General features: G+C 40.0%; 1 protein-coding gene across 4 annotated transcripts in view; it reads right to left on the bottom strand.

The window, feature by feature from the left end:
• mtus2b (microtubule associated tumor suppressor candidate 2b) overlaps positions 1-24341 on the bottom strand; it is a 49254-nt gene that overhangs the window by 5350 nt on the left and 19563 nt on the right. For 2 of the 4 annotated variants that reach the window (XM_072691775.1, XM_072691777.1), the window contains exons 5-14: positions 17286-17450; positions 12550-12645; positions 10609-10808; positions 4916-4982; positions 4326-4540; positions 3508-3613; positions 2499-2572; positions 2285-2383; positions 798-917; positions 57-154 (exon numbers count right to left, since the gene is read on the bottom strand). In XM_072691775.1, coding sequence (XP_072547876.1) covers positions 57-154; positions 798-917; positions 2285-2383; positions 2499-2572; positions 3508-3613; positions 4326-4540; positions 4916-4982; positions 10609-10808; positions 12550-12645; positions 17286-17450 — 1240 coding nt within the window. The remainder of the gene's footprint in view (positions 1-56; positions 155-797; positions 918-2284; positions 2384-2498; positions 2573-3507; positions 3614-4325; positions 4541-4915; positions 4983-10608; positions 10809-12549; positions 12646-17285; positions 17451-24341) is intronic. The other 2 variants (XM_072691779.1, XM_072691778.1) reach the window with 1 other exon arrangement.

The raw sequence follows: 24341 nt of genomic DNA, 5'->3' as shown, positions 1-24341 counted from the left end.
AATATGGCATAATGTCATGTCAACGCTTTATCAAACATGTACAGAAGTGTAGAGACCTGGACGCAGCGAGGTTGAGGTCTATCCTTGCCTTAAGGTCCTCATTCTGCTGCTGTAGAACCTGAACACGCTCCTCCAAAAGCACATTCTTCTGGGCCTGTTTGAAGACATGGAACATAGATCAACATAACTTGTTCTGCAAAATCGTGTGTGTGTGTGTACTATGTTAAAACAACAGACTGAGCTACATTTCTGGCAGACCTTCCATGAGAAATGCACCTAATTTCACTCTGTTGGGTTGAGCCTGTTGAGCCATTTTGTTGGGTTATTTCCAAAGTGCTGGGTAGCGTTTGAGTACACCAGCCACTGGGTTACTGGGTCTTTTGTGTGTTTCTGAGCTAGTTCCACAGTGCTAGGTAGTTTTTAGAAAGTTTCAGCTAGTTAGGGTTTGGATATTAGACCCAGTCTATTGGCCATTTTTCCTGCTCACAGTACATGATGAGGACATGACCAGTCCAATCTGAGTTGCAGATCAGCGGAATGAAACACTAAATAACTGCATAATTAGTTTCAGTACTTTTCTGTCAGTTGTTCTTGGTTTTTGAGTTGATGACTAGCACTTGGCCTCAGTATTTTCTCAAAAAGCCAAGTCATTAATTCAAATCTGCTACCAGTCATTTTAATCTGCTTTAAGGCAAGATGGAAAAAGAAGAGAATTCTACAGTTACGGTCCTGCAAGATGGCAACATCAATACATTTGATTTTCACTGGTTCTCTTCTGGTTCAATATTGGCACCCACCAGTTTCTCCAGCTCAGATATTTTAAGTTCCTGTTGGTGAATCTGCTGGTTCTTCATCTCCAGAACCTGCTTTAGACTCTTCAGATCCTCCTCTATGTGCTGGTACGGTGCCAAAGCATCCTGGGTACAAAAACAAACATATGCATACAGGTGAGGGAGTGCACAATTACTCATTACTAAAAGTAAAAATTCCCATACACACAAATGTCTGCAAATGATAGAATAGCTATTTATTCCTTCCATTTTGACTTTACTCCATACCATCAGCCACCTGTAGTGTTTGGTGTTCTTGCTAATATTTCTTGCTACTTGTTTGGAGTACTCGCCTGCACAAAACACTATTCTTTACTACTCTCTTCTTCACATACTTCAAGCTGTCTGTGGGAGGAAGCTGCTGTAGAATTCTGTTGTAATTTGAAAGTTAATGTACATATATATTCATTATGGCACGACTCCACTGAGTACCTCAGAAGTGATCACATGCCTCCTACCATCCCTTTACATTCTCAGTCTCCTGAGTACTGATCAGTATCACCTGTTTGTTGTTCTAGTAGTATAGTATATAAGGCCGGGCTTTAGGCTAGGTTAAGTTAGGTATTGTATCACTTTTGGTGAAATACGCATTTATATCTGATTATTTATCACATGTATAACTTCTGCCTTTTTCAACCTTGCATTTTGTCTTGCCCTTTGCCTGTGTGTATTACCTTGTGATGTCGACCCCCCCCCCCCCCCATGATTTTGTGACTCAGAGTTGGCCTTGACCCTTGCATGTATTCCTTTTGTATGTTTATTCTCTTTTGCCTGAAGTGATCCTTGCCTGTTTGTTGACTACGAATCTGGACTACATCATTTTTAGTAAAGCCTTTTTCATTTCGACTAAAAACAGCCATTTAGTACAAGAGATTTATTTTCTGAAGATATTTCTGAGGAGATTAAACACAGTCTGATTATGTCAGGAGGAGGAATGTTAAAGGAAAAAGAAAAAAAGGAGCATTCTTTCTCTGTATGAAGAAAGAAAGAATGTTGCTGCTGTTCTCAGAACTATGGACTGATTACCCCAGAGTCCAGACCTGAACATCATTGAATGTGTTTGGGATGACTTGGATAGTGGAAAGCAGAAATTGTAAGTTTGAAAGACTGAACTATCAAGGTGTGGAAAAATCTCCCACCAGATTTCTGCAGTAAAAGAGAGAGTGTCCAGTTTCCTGAAAAAAATAATACCTTAATGGCTGTTTTGACTGGACATCAAATACATGAAGGGTGCCCTCTACTTCTACACAGTACTGTATACAATAATAAACCTAACGTGAACTGGAAACAATGCACATCTGTGTGGCAAAATTTAATGCCAGTATGTTCAGCAATACAGAGATACAGTCAGACACACACACACACACACACACACACACACACACACACACACACACACACACAGACATACACACACTGAAGCACATTAATGCAATTAGGATTCAGTGCAGTACCACAATCTGTTCATCAGTGCTTCTGCGCAGTGCTTCCTCGAAGCGTTTTGCTCGGTCTCTCAGACTGCGGTTCTGAAACGTCAGTGTGTCCACCTGATCCTGAAAACAACATGCAGAACACACACAGACACACACACACACACACAATTTCCATTATATTGGACATCAAACAAATGTGCTGTACATGACAATGGTCACTAAAATGATGTTCTACCTGCAGCGACAGTCTGAGTTTCTCAAACTCTTCCTCCAGGGACTTCTTCTGCTGTTCATGTGCCATCCTTAGATCTGCCAGAGCAACCAGCATCAATATAACATGCAACAGTTAGTTCCGACCTCACAATCTGATTGGTTGGGAAGTTATATTTGTGATAACAGCATGGCTGCCTATACTCAGCAGCCATCTTTACAATGCCACCATGCAGTAATTTTCAGCAACAAAAGACCAGGCTCTCATCTCTATGAATGAAAAGAGATAAATGCTGCGTTCACATGCGGGATTACCAAAGGCAGTATGGTAAATATGAGTTCCTTACTTGGAAGTTGCACATGATCACCCCCTCAAGTCTTAATTTCTAGTGGGAAATTATGAGATCATTTTGATACCAGAGTCCCTAAGTTGAGGTGACCTTGAACCTTTTAAGATGGTGGAGGAGCAGACAGAATCGGTACTGGATTGTACATAATTCTTTATTTTTAACAGTGCAGCTGCTGGTAATGGTTGTTGGTTGTGGTTGTGCACCTTATTTTAGTCTGCAGTCCATGTGCAATTAACTCGCAATAGAACAAATGCTATTTATTGTTCTATGCATTGTAAAGTGAATACTCTGCTAGCGCTATGCAAGATATTAACTTTACATTAGCCTGTATTTTCTATGTTGCTCTGACAACAAAGCACTTGAATGCGACATGCTCAAAAATCCCTACTTCAGGATCTTCCAACTAGCATGTGAACGCAACATAATTATCAAGCTTTATGAGAACTCCCATTCATATTTCAACCAGCGTTCGGTCTCATTTATAACGTGATCATACACTCCCACTTGTTTCTATTGCACATATAGATATATAGATACATATATACACATTTAAAACCTAGAACAGCAGAACAGTCAGAATACCAAGACAGCTTTCGTTTATTTACAGAGCTAACTGACTCAAACAAGCATTTATTTAATGTTAGCAATGTCAGAATCAGCGGTTTGGATTGAGAAAGGACTCACTCTTGATTGTCCTGGCATGTTCTTCCTGTAAGGTGGCCAGAGTGGCGTTGTGGGCCACCTCCATCTCCAGCATAGCCCTCTCATGGCTCTCACTCATCTCCTCCACCTGACCAAGTATACAGGCAGAGTACATTATATAACAGGTCTGGTTATTTAGCCTAGTTCTATAAAACATGCACTTCTGAGGAAAACTGCTTATTATCCTACTTTACAAAAACTGTGGGTTAATTTTGAAAAAAAAAAAAAGTTTTGTTGGAAAACCTTTAAATTTACATACTGGTAGTTAAACACATAAACCATTGTGTGCAAAAGTTTGGGCATCCCAGGTAAGATCATGTTTAGTGTAATAATACTTCACACCTTCGACTGAGATTCCTGTTTAAATTGGTTTAGTTTGCCATATTTGGATATTTGTTTTTTGGGGCTAAATCTGGTAAAGGGAAAAAAGAGACGTTGAAAATCGGTCTGTGTTTTATCCCTCTGATTGGTCCAAATTTAGCCCAAAAAGGATTTTATTATTTTTTTAAATAATTATTTGATGAAAACATCATGTACAAACCAAAACTAGTATTTCTGAACATACAAAGGACCGCCACCCAATGCAGCACGTTTAATTTCATTTAGATGTTTAATTTAGACTGATTTTCTAGTTTTGTTAAAGCATCATGCAAAGTCGTCTTTTCAGTATTTCAATATTTCACAGGGCTCTACAACTGCCAACTTGTCCTAACTTTCCCCCCTAATACGACACCATGCATACAGGACCCCATGTCCTGGCAGGGTATAAAAACAAGCATGTGGGTGAGCGTGTCTTTTACCTGTTGATGGTGTTGGGAGCGGAGCTGCTGTAGCTGGCTGCTCTGCTGTTTCTGCAGAAGCTCCTTTTCTTTCTGCTGCTCTTCTCTAAGCCTCTCCTGGAGAGCCTGCTGCTCCTTCTGCTGCTTTTCCTTCAGCTCTCTCAGCTCCTGCTCAAAACTGCGCTCCAGCTCAGCCTTCTCCCCCTGCAAGCGCTCCCACCGGCCCACACTGACCACTACACAGAAAGGGGGGATAGAAATATATTTAGACACAAATACAGATAGCTAAATAGGTAGATATTATTAGGGAGGGAGCACCAATTTACTATGTTATAAACAGTTATGTTCAGTTAAAACAACTGATTATTTATATTCATTAAATAAAAATAAGAATCTAACTGTGGTGAAGTCTGAGATTTAAATATACCGACAAAATGACAGCGAAAGTGAGTAGAGTAAAAGGTCTGCTGATCTGCTGAATGTCTGGAAGCTTGAATTTTTCATAAAGGTGGTCCACATGTTGACATCATGCTACCATTTCCAGAGCGCCACCTCATGAGGGATGCGAGGGTGTGTACAAGGTGAATCAGAGAAGTCCCAGTGCCACTTACCCACTTCATCCCTGATCCGAGCAAGCTCCAGGGACAGCTCCCTCTCCTTTACCTCAGCATTCTCACTCTGCAAAACAACATGCACACAAAACAGCAGGGCCATAATCATTCACAATATCACACTACAATGAGGAAGCTTGATGGAGATGTCTTCCACAATCAATATGATAACTGAGCCCATATATGCAGGTTTGATCGAAGTCACTGAGTGGGATTTCACCAGGACCACAGGGGATCCTCTTTAACGTGATACCAACTACGCTCTGAACAGATACTCAAAGCAAAGGCCAGTAACACGCCATGATCTAACACTATTGATTTTCCTTTTCTGTCCTCATAATTCACGTCTGTCTATACAATAGCCATGGAACCAACCACTGACATACAAACTGTGACAAATATTCATAGTTCTCACAGTTGCTGTACTGAGAGTAGTGATTTATACACTGTATGTCCAAATGTTGTGGACACCCCTTCTAATGAAAGCATTCAGCTACTTTATGTTGCACCCATTGTTGACACAGATGTGTAGATGCACTAGCCAGCGTGTTGAGTCCCTGTAGAGAAGAAGTACTGCCAAAAAAACAGAACTCTCTGGATAAACATGAACCTGTTGACACCATGCCTAATGCCAGGCATGGGCTAGAGGGGTATAAAGCCCCCCGCAGCAGTGAGCTGTGGAGCAGTGGAACTGTGATCTCTGGAATACTGGTGCTCCATCCAACACATTTGGGATGACTGAGGAATTGGAGTTGAGGAGGGTGATGGACATCCAACATCCTGACCTTATTAACACTCTTGTTGCTGAATGCTATCAAATCCTCACAGCAATGCTCAAAAACTGGACAGTGGAGACAGTTCCTCCAACAAAAGCAGGATAAACTATTTTGAAGAGCCTTTCAGAAGCATTCAGAAGATTTCAAAGATTTCAGAAGAAACAACGAAGGGGCAGGTGTCCCAATACTTTTGTCTTTAATGTTATAACATTAATGTATTTAGGGCTGGCTTAATTTGAATAGTTAAAGTAGACATATAATCAATAATGGCAGCTGTGTATCATGATGGTGTAGCTGTGCATCATGACTCAGCATTTTTGTAACTCACTACCTTCCTATCTAATTCAATCAACAAGTGAATCACCTGCAGGGTCAGCCATGCATCCCTGGAGTAAAAAGGGCTATGGGCCTTGCTCCAGGGCCCAACAGTGGCCCAACTCAGCCAGCTATTAAACCCACAACCCTGTGAATAATAACCCAGAGCTCTAACCGCTGAGCCACCAATGGCCAACCACTTACTAGATTAGACACTTCATGTAGACACTTTCGATGTAAACATTCCAAAAAAACCAAAGCATTTATACCTATAGCCTGGTGGCCCAAAGCATGCTTTCCCTACTGTAACACACCACTTTAACTTTAATCTGCATTGATTTGGTGCTATCCAGGACTGGGATTGGGAACCCCTGCCTTAAACATATTTACAAAATATGATTTACTGTGCTGGCTGATTCCATTCCTCTCCGCTCTCGCCTCTCCTCTGTAATCAAACAGCAAAGTCATGATTTTCACCTATCCTGTTAACATTTATGTGTGAGGTCCCTCATCACACTCAGGCAGGTAGGGTCTAAAGAGACCCTTTTCATGAATATAAATCTCAGGTTCTCTTCTTCCTCCTTACCAAGATAACCTAATCTAGTTTCATTTCCTGCTGGAGAATATCTGTATCTGTCTTGGCAGGGTCGGTCTCAAGGACACTGTTCCTATACCTACGACTGAATAAGACCATAAATCTAATTCTTTAACTGGACTAGACCCTCACACATTCCCTGTCAACTATCAGCACAGGTACAGGTACAGTCTCCCTGATATACATTTTTAAATCCAAGGGAAACTGAATGGAATTAAATCGACTGAACTAAATAAATACATGTATATATATTTTTTGTTGCCATTTTTAACTTTTGGGCATAATTTGAATCTGGCAGCTGTCCTTCACATTGTGTCAACAGTTCATGATTTATAGAAATGTCATGGTATTTAATAGAAATGCTCCAAAATGCCTTGGAATAAAAGGTTTCTTCATTAATATCAAAGGGCCAAAGGTTTTACAACTACATTTACAAAAGGAAAACATTATTAATTAAGTAGTCATTAAAATTAGAAACCAATAACTTTCAATGGCTTGTACTGCTGCGTATGCATGCATATAGAAACATGTAATAATTGATAATAATAATAAAAAAAGATCATCACTACTAAAATACCTAGTATCAGGTGTTTTGGGGGTTAATATGGCGTGTGTTGTCTAGAAGGAGACACATGTCCTGGAGATAGCCACAGCTGCTAACACACACACACACACACACACACACATACACACACTCCTTTACTAAATGTAAGCTTCTCATCAAACATGAAACACTACAGACAGAATGACAAAATTCTACATTCGTACATTTAAATGATTACCAACAGATTTCACTAGACTCCACTTCAGCTGACAACTCTAAAAGCAACAGCAGGAGATCACACACACATACACACAAACCTCACGACATACATACACCCTCCCTGAGAGTGCAGCTGAGGCTGCGACTCATTTACCCGTATCCACTGAGCATCCAGGCAGCAGAAAGGGCGGAGAGACAGTGAGAGAGAGTGTGAGCAGCAGAGCTGGCCCATGCTAGTGCTGGACACAGAATGCCTGGGGAATACCATACTAAAAACCTCTCTTATAAAGACAGAGAGAGAGAGAGAGAGAGAGAGAGAGAGAGGGTGGGGGGATGGGGACAGCTTGCAAGAAATAGACAACCCCCCTACATTTAAAGTGCCTTACCTCATGCCTGCCGTGTGGAGCATCACAGCGCTAGAGCTGCAGCATCCGCTTCTGCGAGCACCCCCAATATGCCTCTTTCCTCCTCCCTTTTCCCTCCTTTTCTCTCTCTCTCTGTCCTCCTCTGTCTCTTTCCCTCCCACCCTCACTCATGCGTTCTCTCTGTCTCTCGTCCACAGACATGCAAGAGGTCTCATTCGCCGACAACTGAAGACTGAAGAGCGGAAGTGGGGGAGAGAAGGAGGAGGGATGGAGAATGATGATGCGAACGATAAAGGGCTGGATTAGCGGAACGCTCCGCCTGATTCAACAGGGTCCACAGGGAAATGAGACACATGCAAGCCGCCCAATTACACACAGCTGATAACCGTCAAAGCAGGCTTCACAATAACAGCATAGACACATGCATAATCTAGCTCTAATTCACCACCCTACTCACTCTGACCTGGATAAAAGATCTTTATCCTTTGTCTTTAATACACCTGACTGAAGGAAACACAGGAGGAGGCTGATATTGAGCAGTCCTATCACTAGACTTAAAGACTGTGTTGCCTCAAAACAGAAAACTGCTACATGATTAAGTCACGGTTAATATTTAGCAATATTGAAGCATCTTGGTTAATCATTTTTCTACATGCCGTCAGACGCAAAAACCTTCCAGGTTTGTCTTTTTTTATTACATTTTGGCATAATTCTGATATAAAGTTCATATTTTAAATGCAGCAAAATTTCATGATAAATGAAAATGCAAAAAAAACCAAAAACATGTATCTGAGGCTCTGAGTTGTACCGCGTGTCTAATGCACTACTACTATGGCCCGAGGGTCACAAGTTCAAATCCCAAGCAGCTTTGCCATCAGTGGCAGGAGTTTCAGAGAGTACAATTGACTGTGATCTCTCCAGGTGCATAGATGGCACTCTCTCCCTTTTCTGCGTCTGTTAGCTGGCGCGGCAGAGCCGGGGACCCGCCGCTTTCCTCAGAGCGCAGTTCACAAGTATCGGAGAAGACATGTGTTAAGTCCTTATCCTTCTAGTGTTGGAAGCATTGCCAGAGATAGGGGAGTCCGAACAGGTGGGTTAATTGGCAGTACCAAAAAAAAAGGAAACATTTGACAAATAAATTATAAAGAAAAAGAAAGTACTGTTTTTTTGTGGGACACTGACGATATCCCACTGTTAATACACTGAGTTTTCAAATGAGAGAAGTACAGAATATTTATTATCCAAGATATTTAACAGTATTAGGTTTCATTAGGGGTGGGCAATATGACATTTTTTTATTATATTCATTATATTTGAAATGTTGCTATTGTAATTGTGTTATTGTAATGCATAATATGTTCACACCTGCTCATTCACTGTTTCCTCTGAGGATATTTAAAAAAGTTTATCCTGCTTTTGTTGGAGTAACTGCCCCTACTGGAAGGACAGATTTTGGAGCACTGCTGTTAGCATATGTTTGGGGGGTAAGTAAGGTCAGGATATTGGATTATCACCTGGTGATACCAGGGATTTTTGTGGTACATTGACGACATACCTACACTCATTTTTCATATGAGAGACGTACAGAATATTTATTATTAATAGTTATTTATTAAGATATTTAACAGTGTTAGGCTTTATTAGGGATGGGCAATATGACTATTTAATTTTATTATTTTTTTGAATATTATATTTTACATTTTATTATTGTACTACATATCTGTTTAATATGTTTTTCTGAGCATATTGTGGATATTTCCAGAAATTTAAGAACACTGACCAACTGCAGATGACAATACAAATAGTGAAATTACTCTTGTTTATCAGGACGAAATGCAACATCAATTTTTTTTAATCAGTATGGAAAATCACTGTATGGGGAAAGTACTCAAAGAGCAGTTTTTTAAGAATCTGCCACTACTGATGTGTTTACCTGTGTGTCAAAATATCATGATAAATATAGTATATTGTGTAAATATAAAGATTTAAATATCATTATTTATTATTTTTTTACTATGTCATCCCCCACCAAGTATCATGGTTAATAAATACTTTATACAACACCTTGTAGAACAGGAAAGACAAACAGGAATTCAGAAGTCCAAGTATGGGCTATTTAACATAACAAATCTTTATAAGTTAAGGTTGGGGGGGGTTAAACAATAGCTTTTTTTTTGCAAAAGTAGCTTCAGATGTAAACTAAGCATGTCTCATCGTCATGTCTCGATCATGGCTGATCATTTGTGAAAATTGTGTACTTCAATCCATCCATTTACTTTCCCACTTCTTCCTCGTCAGGGTCACGTTGGGTCTGGAGCATATCGAGAAGGCAGATATAACCCCTGGGCAGGGTGCCAGTCTACAACACACCACATCCATTCACTCACACCCATGGGTAATTTAGCACAGCCAATCCACTTTTAGAGAGGTGAAAGGAAACTGGAGCACCCAAATGAAACCCACACAGGCACGAGAAAGCCACATATCATTCCAGTGAACAATGCTGGGGGGCTTTATACCCATCCTGCCTACACCTGGCATTAGGTATGATGCCAATAGGTTCATGTTTATCTGCTCCAGAGTGTTCTATTTTATTGGCAAAACTCATGTACAGAGACTAGACTAGAAGCTGTGTAAAGGGCATTTGCACAAGGGCACATCTGTGTCAGCAATGGATGCAACTTAAAGTAGCTGACTGCATTCATTAGAAGGGGTGTCCACAAACATTTGGACATATTGTGGATCACAATTACTCAGACTTTGCTTTGCTTCTTCTCTGGCTACACTGTCATTTCAAACTTCAGCGCCACACAGCCTAAAGTCACAGCTGGGGTGTAAAACAGTAGAGTGTGTTTTGAAGGCTTTCACGTATGTGTTACCTTGCGGCAGAAGTGCTGTGTAGTGATGGAGAGGATATCCATGCAGAGAGAGGTTTTTCTGAGTTTGTCCTGCAGAGACGTGATTTGACGGGCCTGTTCCTCACAGCGTTCTCTCAAACTCTGCACCAGTAGCCGCTCCCGCTCCGCATCCGCTCCGTCCACCCGACCACCCAGACGCCCCACACATGACTTCTGACGCACTGAAACACACACAGATAGAATGGATATAAATGGAGAATGTGATAACAGGAGCTTCTGATGAGTTCACTCTGTTCTGGTTGGTAGATCTGTCTAACAGCATGAGTGTGACTTGGTTAAGCTCATTGAAAATGGCGTTAGCTGTCCTGTGGTACCTGGCACCAAGACTTTAGAAGCATCTGTCCTGCAAGTGAAGTGGAGGACCCCATCACTGGACCCAAGGTCAAGGTCTCTCAGCAAAACATTGCCCAGAGTGTCACACAACCTGCATCCTACAGTGCATCCTGGTGCCATCACTTCCCCAGGTAAATGACACACATGTGCCTGGCTGTCCACATCATGTAGAAGAAAACAGGCCTTATTGGGCAGGGGACCTTGTCCCATTGTTTTATTGACCGGGTGTCCACAGGTGGACAGGGGTTAGCATGGCCAGTCTGTAGCTAGGTGTGTTGGTCACTGTGTGTTAAAACACATTCCTCCTGCAGCTATAGCTGCAGCTTTCTCTCTGTTTAAACCAGACAGGATAGCCTTTGTCGCCCTCGTCTATCAATGAGCCTTGGGTGCCCAACACAATCAGTAGTTTGTCTAGTAGTAGCCTCTTTTCAAACTGCAGCTAGCACAGCATCACTGGGCAGCCCATGTGCTCTGAGGAAAGTGCTGCATCCCCAGCTCTAAAACAGTTAACAGTGCTAACAGGCCAGCTAATAGGTCTGGCCAACTTCACCATGTGGGGATTGAGCGCCAATTATATTCTCTTGGGCCACTCATAGAGCCTTTTATATGCCTTTTGAAACATTTTGGACCAATAGAAATGACAGTCATTTACAGTAGTCACAGTAATTTATAGGGCTGTGTATTGACAAGAACCTGGCAATCTGATGGGTATCATGATACAAGGGTTACAATTCAATGTGCTGAAATATGCTGTGGTTACTGTGAGCAAGATTAATGACATTTTAGGACAACTGTCATAATATAAAACAAAGCCTAAAAGCATGAAATCTGAGTAAAAGAAAAGTTTACTTTTTATACAACCAGAACAGGGATCTGAAGGCTGAGAAGATCAGCACCGTTATCTAGCATTCAGGGTTTAACACAACAATGAACCACTGTCTACCAATCTTTACATGTAAACTATTAATTAATACTGTGTTTCTGAAAACTGATACAGCATTGCAAAACACAATAATGTGATCCTTCCATATATAAATAAGTGTCTTATTTATTTGAATATAAAAAATAATTTCTTCAAGCTATCCCTGTTCTATTTTTGGTCGGTAGACCAAAAGATATGACCAGACAAACTGACACTGCCTCCTGAAACACACCCATGGGCACTGATGAGTCAGATCATCAGTCCTGCAGGTTGTGGCAGACTGAAAGTAATCCAGGACAGAAAATGGCTCACACATGCATTAGCGAGCAGAAATCGAACCCTGGTTAACAGGGCCGAAAGCAAGCTAAAGCAAGAACACATCCACATGCAGCAAGAAATTGTGGAGCACGGAAGTAATGCAGTGTGTGTGTGTGTCTGCCCAGGCTCGTCCTGTTGTATGTGCACATGAACAGCATGGTGGACAGACTAATAGACTAGCCTGGCTGCTAATGGTTATGCTGATGTTGCTATGGCAACCCTGGGCAGCCATGCCCTGCTTAATTAGATAGAGTGTTGAGTGGCATTATCATACACACAAACACAGACAGACACACACACAAATGTGCAAGACAGAACACGGTACTCACCAGGGAACTGAGGTTTGGGAGAGACCACTGCAAACCTTTTTGGGGAGGATACAGGATGAGGGACTTCTCCATCTCTCTGAAACTCCTTTCTAGCAGCTGATTTAGAACAAAAAGAGACACACAGGACATTTTGAGACTAATATTGCAATCCTGAGCATTGACTAGTACTAATACTGATCCAGTACAGATTTTTCCTTTCAAATAATGAAATGAGCTATTTCTAAATAAATTAATCATTTAAAAACAAGTTACAAGATTGGATTTACACCCCCCCCCCCCATCCAGTAAAGTACTTTCTGCTTATACAATAATCACAAAGTTAACTGTGCAATATTTAATATCCCCTACATGTGAACAATCAGATCACTATATAGAGCACTGTTATATGGACAGAATTAAACAAGGTAGTGAACAATTTAAACCTCAAAGTAGTGCACTGTATAGTGAATAGTGCAATGTGTACTGAATAGGGGCACCCCACCTCCCCCAAGACATTGTTGTATTTTGTTATTGCTGTAAGGAGAGCAAACCCAACACAAAAAAAAAATATTTTATCCCCTCAAACTCCAGGGAATCGCAGGCAGTCCCATACTTGACTTAAATTACACCTCTACCTTATTCACGTATCTACAATAAGTCTGTGCTTGTCTTTCATCCCACACCCCAACCCGTCATCTCCCTTTTAACCCTATCATTCCTATCCTCACATTTCAGAGGGGAATCCTGCTTTGTGAACTCCAGCCTACACCTTCATATAGTTCTTTCCCTCCCTTACATCATAAAAGGTATGGTCCCAACTAGCAAAATGTAGGAATAAGTCAATCATTAGTTTTCATGTAATCACAGAGTAATAATAATAAAAATTCTTCAGAGTGTATAAGGCTACCCGCTATTCATGTCACTTTAACAAAACAACAAATCATCAAATCACTTGAGCAACTTGGAGTCTGAAAAAGTGTTAAACAAAGACAGAGTGTCACTGATGAAACGCAGTGAACGCTATGTGAGTACTAATCTTCAGTCTGCTACATGACTGTAAATTACAAAGTCCATGGTGTGCTTTATATGAGGATTATGTCAACAATAGGGTCATAATCCTTACAAGTTGAGCGTTAAAAGTGTTAAAATGACGAAATGACAATCTTTGAATGATGACTATATTACTGCAATGGAAACAAGTGTATATATATCTCAGCAACAAGTAAACACCAAGTAAACACAAACACAGTAAAGGGTAACAAGAATTTCTCATTTTGAAGAAAGTAGTCTTGTAGATCTTGTAAGCTAGTCTAAAGAACAAAGCTTGGTTCCAGGTTTTTCCTGGGCGCCCCAACCAGCACATGGATTTTTTCCATCACCAGCACACTTGATTTAACATGGTTATGTATTGATTTACCAAACTTGGTGTTGGATGTTATTCAATTCAATTCAATTAAATGTATAATGTAGTTACATAGCGCCTTTCACAACAAATGTTGTCACAAAGCGATTTACAGAGATCCAGGTCCACGCCTCTTATGAGATATAGATATATTCATATCTATAAATGATATCTATCTATAGTCTATATCTATCTATAAATGAGTCCCCTGAGGAGAGCTATGGAAATAGCTTAACCATCTACTCTCCAACCAAACCAAAACTACTAATCTCTGTTAAGAGTGCCTAATGACTAATGGACTTAATCAACTAAAATCGATGTTCAATAATTGGTAACTAATTTAATAGTCGGTAAACTGGTGACATCACTCCACATGTTTCTTGTGTTAACTAGGAATTCTGTGGGTTATTGTGCTACAGTACAATAGAGTCAGTGCAACACATGCACTATAACATATGTACAAAAGTACAAATTAAACCATTCAAATCATGATGTTTTAATAACTGCAGTCCCACAACACTGAGAAGTGGCAACTCAAGAAATAATACTCATCTGAAAGCCTGGCTCACATCCTTGTAATATGAAAAAGTGATAGTGTTAAAGAACATGTTATGCACTGGTTATGCACATGTGTGCAAGGCTACCCACACCCTTACTTTCCATCACTACCCAACATTCAACACACGACTACTCAACATTCAGTCTTTATACTACTGTATTCTCAAAGCTACAGCACCCAGTGACCACTAGCTGGAGCTCTTATCCCACACTCAGCCCCATCTTTCCTGCTGTGAGCGTTCCAAATATGAGGAAAGAACTCTAGGAGGCCACACTCATCAGCTGTTATCCACTTTTCCAGCACCAGAGGGCTCTAAATTTTTCACACTGCTTCAGCCATGCGTTAAAGCAGCCATGCAGACTTCCTCAACACATTTCACTGCCCTACGTCACATTAATGGAAAGTGCTGACTGGCTGATCTTCATTCATCCCTGCAGAACAGTTTGTTCCCAGGTGGCCATGCTCTGAGAGAAGGAAGACTGTATATGCTGGTTGTTATCAAAGCATGTCAGTAATTAATTTCAAAGGTACTACAGAATACTGATTGAGTAACATTGAGGTAGAGTAGAGCTTAACTACTCTTTTAGATGTGATGCCATCCATACAGGCCCCACCTCACAACTCACAGGACTTCAAGGATCTGCTGCTAACGTCTCAGTGCCAAATACCACAGGACGTTAGGCGTTCAGAGGTCTTGTGGAGTCTATGCCTCAAATGGTCAGACCACAAGAGGACCCTGCTCAGTATTAGGCTTATAGTGGTGTTAATGTTATGGCTGATCGGTGTTGGTCTCCACCCATGCTAGTATCTATTCACTTTATGCTTCAGTGTGGTAAAGTTATCATTACATAATACAAATAATTTAAGTACACCTGTGCACATCTGTGTCAAGAATGGGTGTAACGTAAAGTAGATGAATGCATGCATTAGAAGGGCTGTCCACAAACATTTGGACATATAATGTATTTATTGCACATTTTACACTGTTCAGTTTGCTTTTAGTTTTCCTACAATGTAACTGTTTGGACTTTTGGTAGATGCTAACTGCATTTTGTTGCCTTGTTCTCATACTGAACAATAACAAAGGTAAATCTATCTACTGTATATATATATATATATATATATATATATATATATATATATATATATATATATATATATATTTAATATGCTGTAATATGTCTACATGTATGTACATATCTCCTGTTGGCATATTTAGCTAAGCTGTATTCTGTCAAAGAGAAAAAAAAAATGATAGTCCTATTTCTGTAATGTTGGTTAAATCTATCAGGCAATCTGTGACCATGACACTTAGGCAAGCAACCTGTGTGTGTATTTTGCATATGCAACTGTGGATGAAAATCAATAGGTCAGCATAGCCCTTATTCTTTGCATTGCAGAACATTAGCCTGCATTACACTGTGCAGGAATGACACCTATACTTAATCTACTGTCTATTACACTGTTACACACTCTTACACAAAGGTGCTACAAGCAAGATTACACAGCAGTCACTGTACACTGTAGATGTGGTTTAAGGTTATAAAAAATAGCCATGGCAAAGAAGTCACCCAGAATGCTATTTCAGAGGCGCCTTGTGCACTATGTGTCACGAATATAATCTCACAGTCACAGTGGCATAATGCTGTCATCAAACTACTTCATCTGACACAAGACTCCCACATGTGCTGACCCTACCTACAGCAGTCTACAGCTTGTCAGCAAGAGAAAAAAACAGCAGATCCTGTATAGCCCTGGTCCCGTTTCTAGGCCTCCACCCTCCGTCTTCCTGACACATGACTCCATGGCAATTCCTTGATAACTGCCTAGAGCTCCACAATGATGTCATGATTTTAGATTGTCTTGGTGGAACTGAATAAAGTAAGTCTCCTTAGTTGCTGACAGCATGTACAATTGACTCATGTGACCATGCGACTTGATTCACCCCTTAAAAGTTGACTTATTTAAACATACTTTTGTGATTAGATTTGCTTTACATCAATATCTTCACATTTAGATTCATTACGATGACAAAGTGGCATGAATTGAAAGATTATGATCTGCAATATTTGCAAAATTTAATTGCTTGTTTTATCAAACTTCAGATGGAAAGGCATTTTTACACTGGGTGGTCTGCTGCTGCCACTGTCACTGCTGCCACAGCAAGAGGTACAAGGGAGGAATGTATCCTCTTCCAGTAGTTAAACCAAGTAAGGAAAAGTGTCTCGAAATGGTGGATCATGTATCATACTGTAAAAATATGAAAAATTAAAAACTAAAAATAACTAATTTATTAATTCAAAATACTTATTTTACATTAAATAAAACCAGTTCATTTTGGAACAGCTACCATACACAATTTTCTGGAGCCTCCTTAGTGGCCATTCTGCTGGTAGGATAGAAACTGGCTAATATTTTGTTTTCAATGGTTAAAATTTAGAAAATAAATATGAGTTATGGTGTGTACATGTTCACATTGCACATAGTAAAATAGCTAAATCATCATATAGAATCAGTATATAGTTTTTAGAGCTATATAAAATATACACAATGAAATACAAGTGATACAGTTTCGGACACTAACAAAATAAAAATTAGAATCATTGGCTTTGCCTGATCACCTTCATAACGTTAGGTAATCATGTTATTAATAGAGTAAAACTGCTAAGAAAATCTGGGGTGTTCATTCAGAACACTGTTATTCTTACTCTAATGATTCAAGCAGGTAGTACAGGGTCTTCAAGGACAGAAAATAAGACATACAAGCCTATTATGGGCATTGGTGGGGACACTCACCCACAGGGGAGCCGTGGGACGGGGGCAGCAGAGAGCGTCGTGTGGGGGTATGGCCACTGGAGGGCTGTGGACTGCTGCAGCTGGGTGGTCTGCTGCTGCCACTGTCACTGCTGCCACAGCAAGAGGAACGAGGGAGGAAAGTCTCCTCACTTCCACTGCTTGGACCTGTGCAGAAGAAACATGCAGCCTGTAATGTCCCTCAGTAATATGCAGTGTCAATTACCTTATTCCAAATGTAGTCAATCAGCGCTGAGGCTAATGTAGCTAATGAAACTTTATGTCCACTATATTTACACGTGCCTCAAACCATGTCAAGTCATTTTAAATGGACTTGCCTATGTGGTTTCTTTTATGATCTACTGGTATCTATAAAAATGGAAACACAGTGGCTGAAGCCATTCACTCTATCACCCAATGATACCAGCATTGGGTGGGTAGAGGCCAGCATGTGCTTTTCTGAACTGCCACCAATTAGCAATTTCATTGTCCAGCTCTTTTTATAGTACTGTTTTTATAGGTAACAGTAGAGAGGCAGAATCTTCTACAATACTAAATAAGACAACTTGTCAGGACATGTCTTACCTTAGCTGTGTAACACTCAATATATGCTAAGGGAAAAAGGTGTAAATGAGATTTTTCTGAACTTTTACTTTGTTGTAGAATCATGAAATCACAGCATTTCTTGCTGAAATGGTCTAGCAGCTCTCTCTGAGCCACTCAGGATATCCATCTTCTCAGGTCAGCTGCAAATTTGCCCCCTCTGTGAATTGACACCAAGATCAGGAACGCTGACTCATTCTCTTTTGCTATTCACACATCTGGTAGCCAAAAGCTTCCATCACCATGCGAATAACAGAGGGAGAGAAGAGCCGTGACTCAAAAGCTTAACGCTGCATTCAAACGAACGCCTTGAATTTGACCATGAACAGAGATGAGGTCTAAAAGGTGCCTCAGTTTCTCTGAACATAACAATGAACTGCGGATGTACTGCTACTGCTTTTCAAACTAACGCTAAGAAGGATGATAATGGTAGACTTCTCTTCTCAATAAAAGGGCACTTTGCACAGTGCCATAGTCTTAAACGTTTGGCTCCATTTTTGTGGTCTGAGGAACCCAGGGATCTCTGATCTATGTAACCAAAGGGGCCTGCAGACCAAAATATGTTAATATAAAACCAAAATAAACATGATATGAGATATGCACAACATCATTGTGCTCATCACTCTAAAGCTCACTTAAAATCCACTACATTTTAAGTACAATGATGACCACTACAAGTTTTAGAGAGAACAGTGAGTGTTGACCAAAATGTAATGTGTTATGGTTTTAGAAGTCTAGAAAATCTATTCCAAACACAATCCGTCTCTAGGCTCCAGAATGTCCAAAATGCAATCTGTCTCAAGGTTCTAGATGTCCAAAATACAATTGGTCTCTAGCCTCTAGAATGTCCAAAATGCAATCTGTCTCATGGTTCTAGATGTCCAAAATACAATTGGTCTCTAGCCTCTAGAATGTCCAAAATGCAATCTGTCTCAAGGTTCTAGATGTCCAAAATGCAATTGGTCTGATGGTTTTAGAATGTCTAAAATGCAATCTGTCTCAATGTTCTAGATGTCCAAAATGCAATCTGTCTCAATGTTCTAGATGTCCAAAATGCAATCTGTCTCATGGTTCTAGAATTTCCAAAATGCAATCTGTCTCAAGGTTCTAGATGTCCAAAACATAATCGGTTTTAAGGTTCTAGAATGCCCAAAACATAACCTGCCTCAATATTCTATAGTGTCCAAAATGCAATCTGTCTCAAGGTTCAGAAGGTTCTAGAAGAACTGCAATATGTCTAAAGGTTCTAAAGGTTCACAAATATAACATGTCTAAAGGTTCTAAAGGTTCACAAATATAACATGTCTTAAGGTTCTCAAGTCAATGAATCAGATAACAATGCACGTGTAGTTCTCTGGTTAAAACATGGAGAGTATAGCTACTAGGTTGGTTGGATTTAATTCAGGCATTAATTTCTACTTCTTATTTGAAGAGCAGACAGGTTTCTGATCAGTTCTGACCATGGCTTTAACTCTCTTGCCACTTGGAAAAAAAGACACAGATCTACATTCCAATGTGTATAACCAATTAATGTAAGCAAACATTAATTTAAAGAAGTCACCATTACATTAAAGACTCCTCATCGGAACTAGATAAGAAGCATGGAGATGATACCTACATGCATTTTAGTTCTGGGAATGTGTTACATAGCTGTATGATACAAGCAATTTCACTGAGGAACCTTTACTAAAATTACAGTTAATCTACCAGTGAGTCCTGGATAACTGATCTACGCACTTTCAGGTAGCCATGAGAAGCATAACACACACTTACATGAAGTCAAGTCTTCTTTTGGAGGATCCCTTTGAAAAACAAAAGAAAAAAGTGGAACAAAGTATCCCAGTAATGTGAACATTTCAGCATCAAACTTAGCTTTATTCCACTGAGAAGGTGCCTCCTGGCTTCAGATCTTTTCTAACAAAGAACATTATTCACTTTGGAGTGGTTCTTCAGGGCAGCACAGTTGTACACTAGCAGCATGGTTGACAAACACAACAACAGTATTAAGAAAGTTGCGTTGGCAGGGTCAGCAAGGTCCCAACAGAAAAAAGTGAAAGCAAGAGGATTCTAGCAGCAGGTAGTGCACAACTGGTTAACTACACAGTGTCTCTTACTAAACAAGTCTGTGCCAGAAAGTAAAAGTGGTCATGAAGGCGTGGACAAGAGATCAGTTCGGGTGTGGATGACAGCTGTTCTTTATTTCTTACTTCAGGCTTCCATTTGTGGCTGCTGGCCCTAGCATCTGACAAAAATGCTACTGGCACACACCTAAATAACCAGCAGTCCAGCTGTAGATATGTCAGGGGGCTGTAAAAGTCAGCAGCACTGGGAGGGCGCCGCTACTGACCGTTCAGCTGTTAAGGAGACAAATGTGTCCTCACTATAGAATCAGACAAGCTTGAACTTCTCCTCATGACACATGGCAGGAGTAACCAACTCTAGAACTGGAGGCTGACAACATTGCTCAGCTTAGTTTCCCTGATCTAAATCAGACTCGGCTCATGAAGGCTTCATAGCCATCTTATGACATAAATCAGATGTTCAGGTTTGGAAAACGCTTAGTGGTTTAAAACATTTTTGGATCATTTAATAGATAGAGGATCCTAAATTATGCTCATATAGCTGTACCTAAGTCTATGTTAGTGTTGTCATGATTAATGGACTAAACTCTAACTTAAAGAAGGGAAACTTTATTTACCTTCGCACAGTTAAATACATGGATGTGACATGTCTCCAACCTCAAACACTGCTGTGTCCTCTTTAAGAACAAAATACAAAAACAGCCGTAAAACTGGCAAATTCTAAAACCGTAAAACTTTTGCCTAACAGTCTTGGCTCCTTTTATTTATACCCACAAAATATACACACATCCAGCCTACTAGCTAATTTGGGAGAATGACAATGTTGATTCTATTGTCTGCTTTCTCCCAAAATTCACTTCTATATTTACTCATTTTAATGTCAAAAATCATCCACCAGAGTCCTAAAAAGGGTAAAATAGTTTTGATCACTTTTATTGCTCTCATTATAATTGTTTTGCTGCCTTCTTTGTCTATTCCCTGCACCCATGTCTGCAGTGTGGGTATTTTGGGATCTTTAAAGGCCAAATAATAGTTAGATTTTATTCACTCAAGTCGATTCTTATTGTTTGGCCTTAATAAAAAAACTCAGAATATTCAGTAGATTACAGTAAGTTGCCTTTTCCATTTTTGTGGAATGGACAAATACAATTAGTCCACAACTAATAGGAAAAAAATGTTTTATTCAAAAACCCTTCCCTATAAAGTTACTGTTTCAGAGATATGAGATTTTCTTATGACACCCACAATATGCTATGAGACACTGCGGATCCTTAACCTGTAGCCCGTAAGCTGACTAACAGCTTTCTACTGTCTGTCCATTTTTGTGGGCTTGGCCATCTCAAACTGGTGCTGTACAAAACACTGACTCACAGATATAACCGCCTACTGTAAAACAAACAGAGCACGCTAATGCTGTGCACAGGACCACCAGCAACCATACATACCCTGTAGCCCATTTTCAAATGTCTCACTGCAGTGATTCATTTAATAGGTTGTTAAAAAAGAGAAAGCATTGTGTGTATGCGTGTGTATTAACAGAGCAATAGACAGAGAGAGCGAGAGGGGGCAGGCAGATGCAGTGAAGGAGGTTATGAGAGCGAGGGAAAGAGAGAGAGATAATAGAAGTGTAAGAGAGCATTGGGGAGACAGAGGGGGAAGCTACTCTCAGCAGTTTTCTAAAACTGCAGATATTGACTCAGCACTGGTCTGCAGTGGGGTATGGAAGGGAGGGGAGGGGAGGGGAAGGGGGTGGATGTATGCAGTGAATGCAGTCAGAGAAGGATAGGAGGAGACGCTCCGGCTGGTCAGACAGCTCCACAGAAATATAAAGCTAAAGCTCTATTCCATAAAGGAGAGAGTATTTAGGCACCTTGTGATTTGACCTCTCTCTTCAGGGTGCAATTCCAAAACAACTGCAGTATTTATTTTCAATAAAAATATGAATTAAACTCTAAAAATGTTTAGAATCTAGACACTAGTGCAATATAATATCCTTAAATCTAAATATTATGACCACCCTTGATTTGGAGTTACTCAGACCATTGTATCAGCTCCACTTCCTATATAGGAGCACTGTGTAGCTCTATAATTACAGACTGTAGTCCATCTGTTTCTCTGCATACTTTATTAGCCTCCTTTCAACCTGTACTCTCAAATGGACCCCAAAGGACTACCATAGAGCAGGTAGTATTTGGGTGGTGGGGCATTTTTAGCACTGAAGTGACACTGATATTGTGGTGGGGTATGTTTTAGTGTGTGTTGCATTGCTGGTACGAGTGACCCACCACCCAAATAATACCTGCTTTGTGGTGGTCCTGCGGGGGTCTTTCCTGACCATTGGAGAAAAAAGGTGAAAGGAGGCTAACAAAGTAGTAGAGAAACAGAAGGTATGACAGTCTGGAATTGTATAAATACAGAGTGCTCCTATGTGGGTAGTGGCGCTGATATAATGGGACAAGTTTATTCCAAACCAGGGGTGCAGCTTTAACTTTTCTTAAACAGCATTTCAGTGCACATTAATACTAAACTGAATATGAAGTACCTTGCAGATTAGAGGAGATATGTACAAATTTGCAGTGCAGGCCTGCAGTTTGTCTCAAGCACTGAAACTGAAGTCTTGTTTTTGACAGTGTTTGAAAGTGATTATGTTTGATACCACACTGTTACAGTTTTTCCTGTTGTTTATTTGTGTTTAATTGTGGACTGTGTTGTAATCAGTAAAGCTGTAAAACCTTTTATCTTTTATCAAAAATCGGATTTTAGACATATTGTGGGACTCTCCTCTGGAGTCTAAGGACATTTTCTTGATCTTTACATGTCTTCCTAAATTCTCCTTTAAAGGCACTTAAAATACTAAAATATATTTTATAAGTTAATATAAGATAACACCCATGTTTAAAATCAAAATGTTCAGAATAATCTCAGCTCTCACTATAATAATCTAGAGCACTGTGTGAGCACAGAGGTAATCTGACCTTAAACCTGAAAAACTGAAGTCCGATTTTAGAGATTCTTCATATTTCCTGTGAAAACATATCTTTACTCATGTGAACGAATTGGTTGTGGTGCTTGAAACTGGGTTATCAGAGTCTTACTTTCATGAAAGTAGTGGAAGGTAAATTGGTCAGTTTCACTCAAAACCATAGACAGACACAAAAATCCACCAACTATAAATGAGAGGCAGGTGACGGACACACAAATCCACCAGTTAGACATGGTGAAAGGCAGAGATAAGTGTCTGGCAATGGAAAGAGTGGGCTCTCCAGATTCAGGAAATTTTGAACCGAAAAGTGTGAACCGTATTTCTGTGCTGTATTATCAAAAAGAAACATTAAGAAACATCACATGTGATGCGCTGGTGTGTTCATGGACTCCAGAGGGTTAATACATAAGAGATAATTTTCCCTAAATGGAAGTCACATTAAGCAGTCACATAAAGAGTACTACACCAAATGCAACTAGCCGTCTATGGAGCATGGGAATAAATTAAAAAAATAAACATTTTCATTAAATGTCATTTCTATCCTTTGTCTCTAAAACATAAAACTAAAAGATTGTATATAATAATATATATAATAATGAAAAGGAGTTAATGATAGCTGCTGGAAGCTAAGCTCATGGACCTGGACCTGAGTAGAAGCGGTCAAATCCACATTCTGAGTCAGTCTCAACAAAACGAGCTTGCATTCATTTATAAGATCATCCATCTGCGCTACCACTGCTAGTATTTGATTGCACAGGTCCAGGAATTCCATTATGTAGAGCTTCCTTAAAACTCCTCCAATGTCTCTACATACCTTATTTGGAAAATTTATTCTCTATAGCGATTCTTCTATGCCGTCGCTCAGAGAACCCTTTTGGCACCATTACACACAAGATCATTGGATTTGATGATAACCAGAGACTTGTAGCGGGAACTCATGGAAAACCATGGTGGTTTCATCTACAGATCAGAGTTTGCGATATTACAGCAGAACATTTGAATACATAACTAGCAGAATGATCCACAGCCGTTGTAGAAATGGCTTGCAGCTCTTTCAGCTTGTGTGAATGAACACTGTTCTCCAGTGTGACTCTCTGCTGTTGGATTAATCAGAAAAGACAGCATACGCTGCTTTGAAGTTCTTCAGTTTTTCGCCTATGGTGTTAAAAAAAGCCAGAGAACTACAAAACACTTAAAAATTAATGATCAGCATACTTCCCCAGCAACAGCCCTACAGAGAAGAGAAGCAAGAAGGGAGAGGAGTGGAATCAAATCCCACTCAATATCAGACACAGATCTGACTCACAAATCCTTACAAAAAATTGTTTATTTTTACAAACACTGAACCCAAAACTCACTGTATTTATAATATATCATATTGAGCTGTTTTTG

The sequence above is a fragment of the Salminus brasiliensis genome, chromosome 11 (genome assembly GCF_030463535.1).
Source record: "Salminus brasiliensis chromosome 11, fSalBra1.hap2, whole genome shotgun sequence".
In the NCBI taxonomy this organism is placed as follows: Eukaryota; Metazoa; Chordata; class Actinopteri; order Characiformes; family Bryconidae; genus Salminus; species Salminus brasiliensis.
This window is presented reverse-complemented; position numbering and strand designations above follow the sequence as displayed.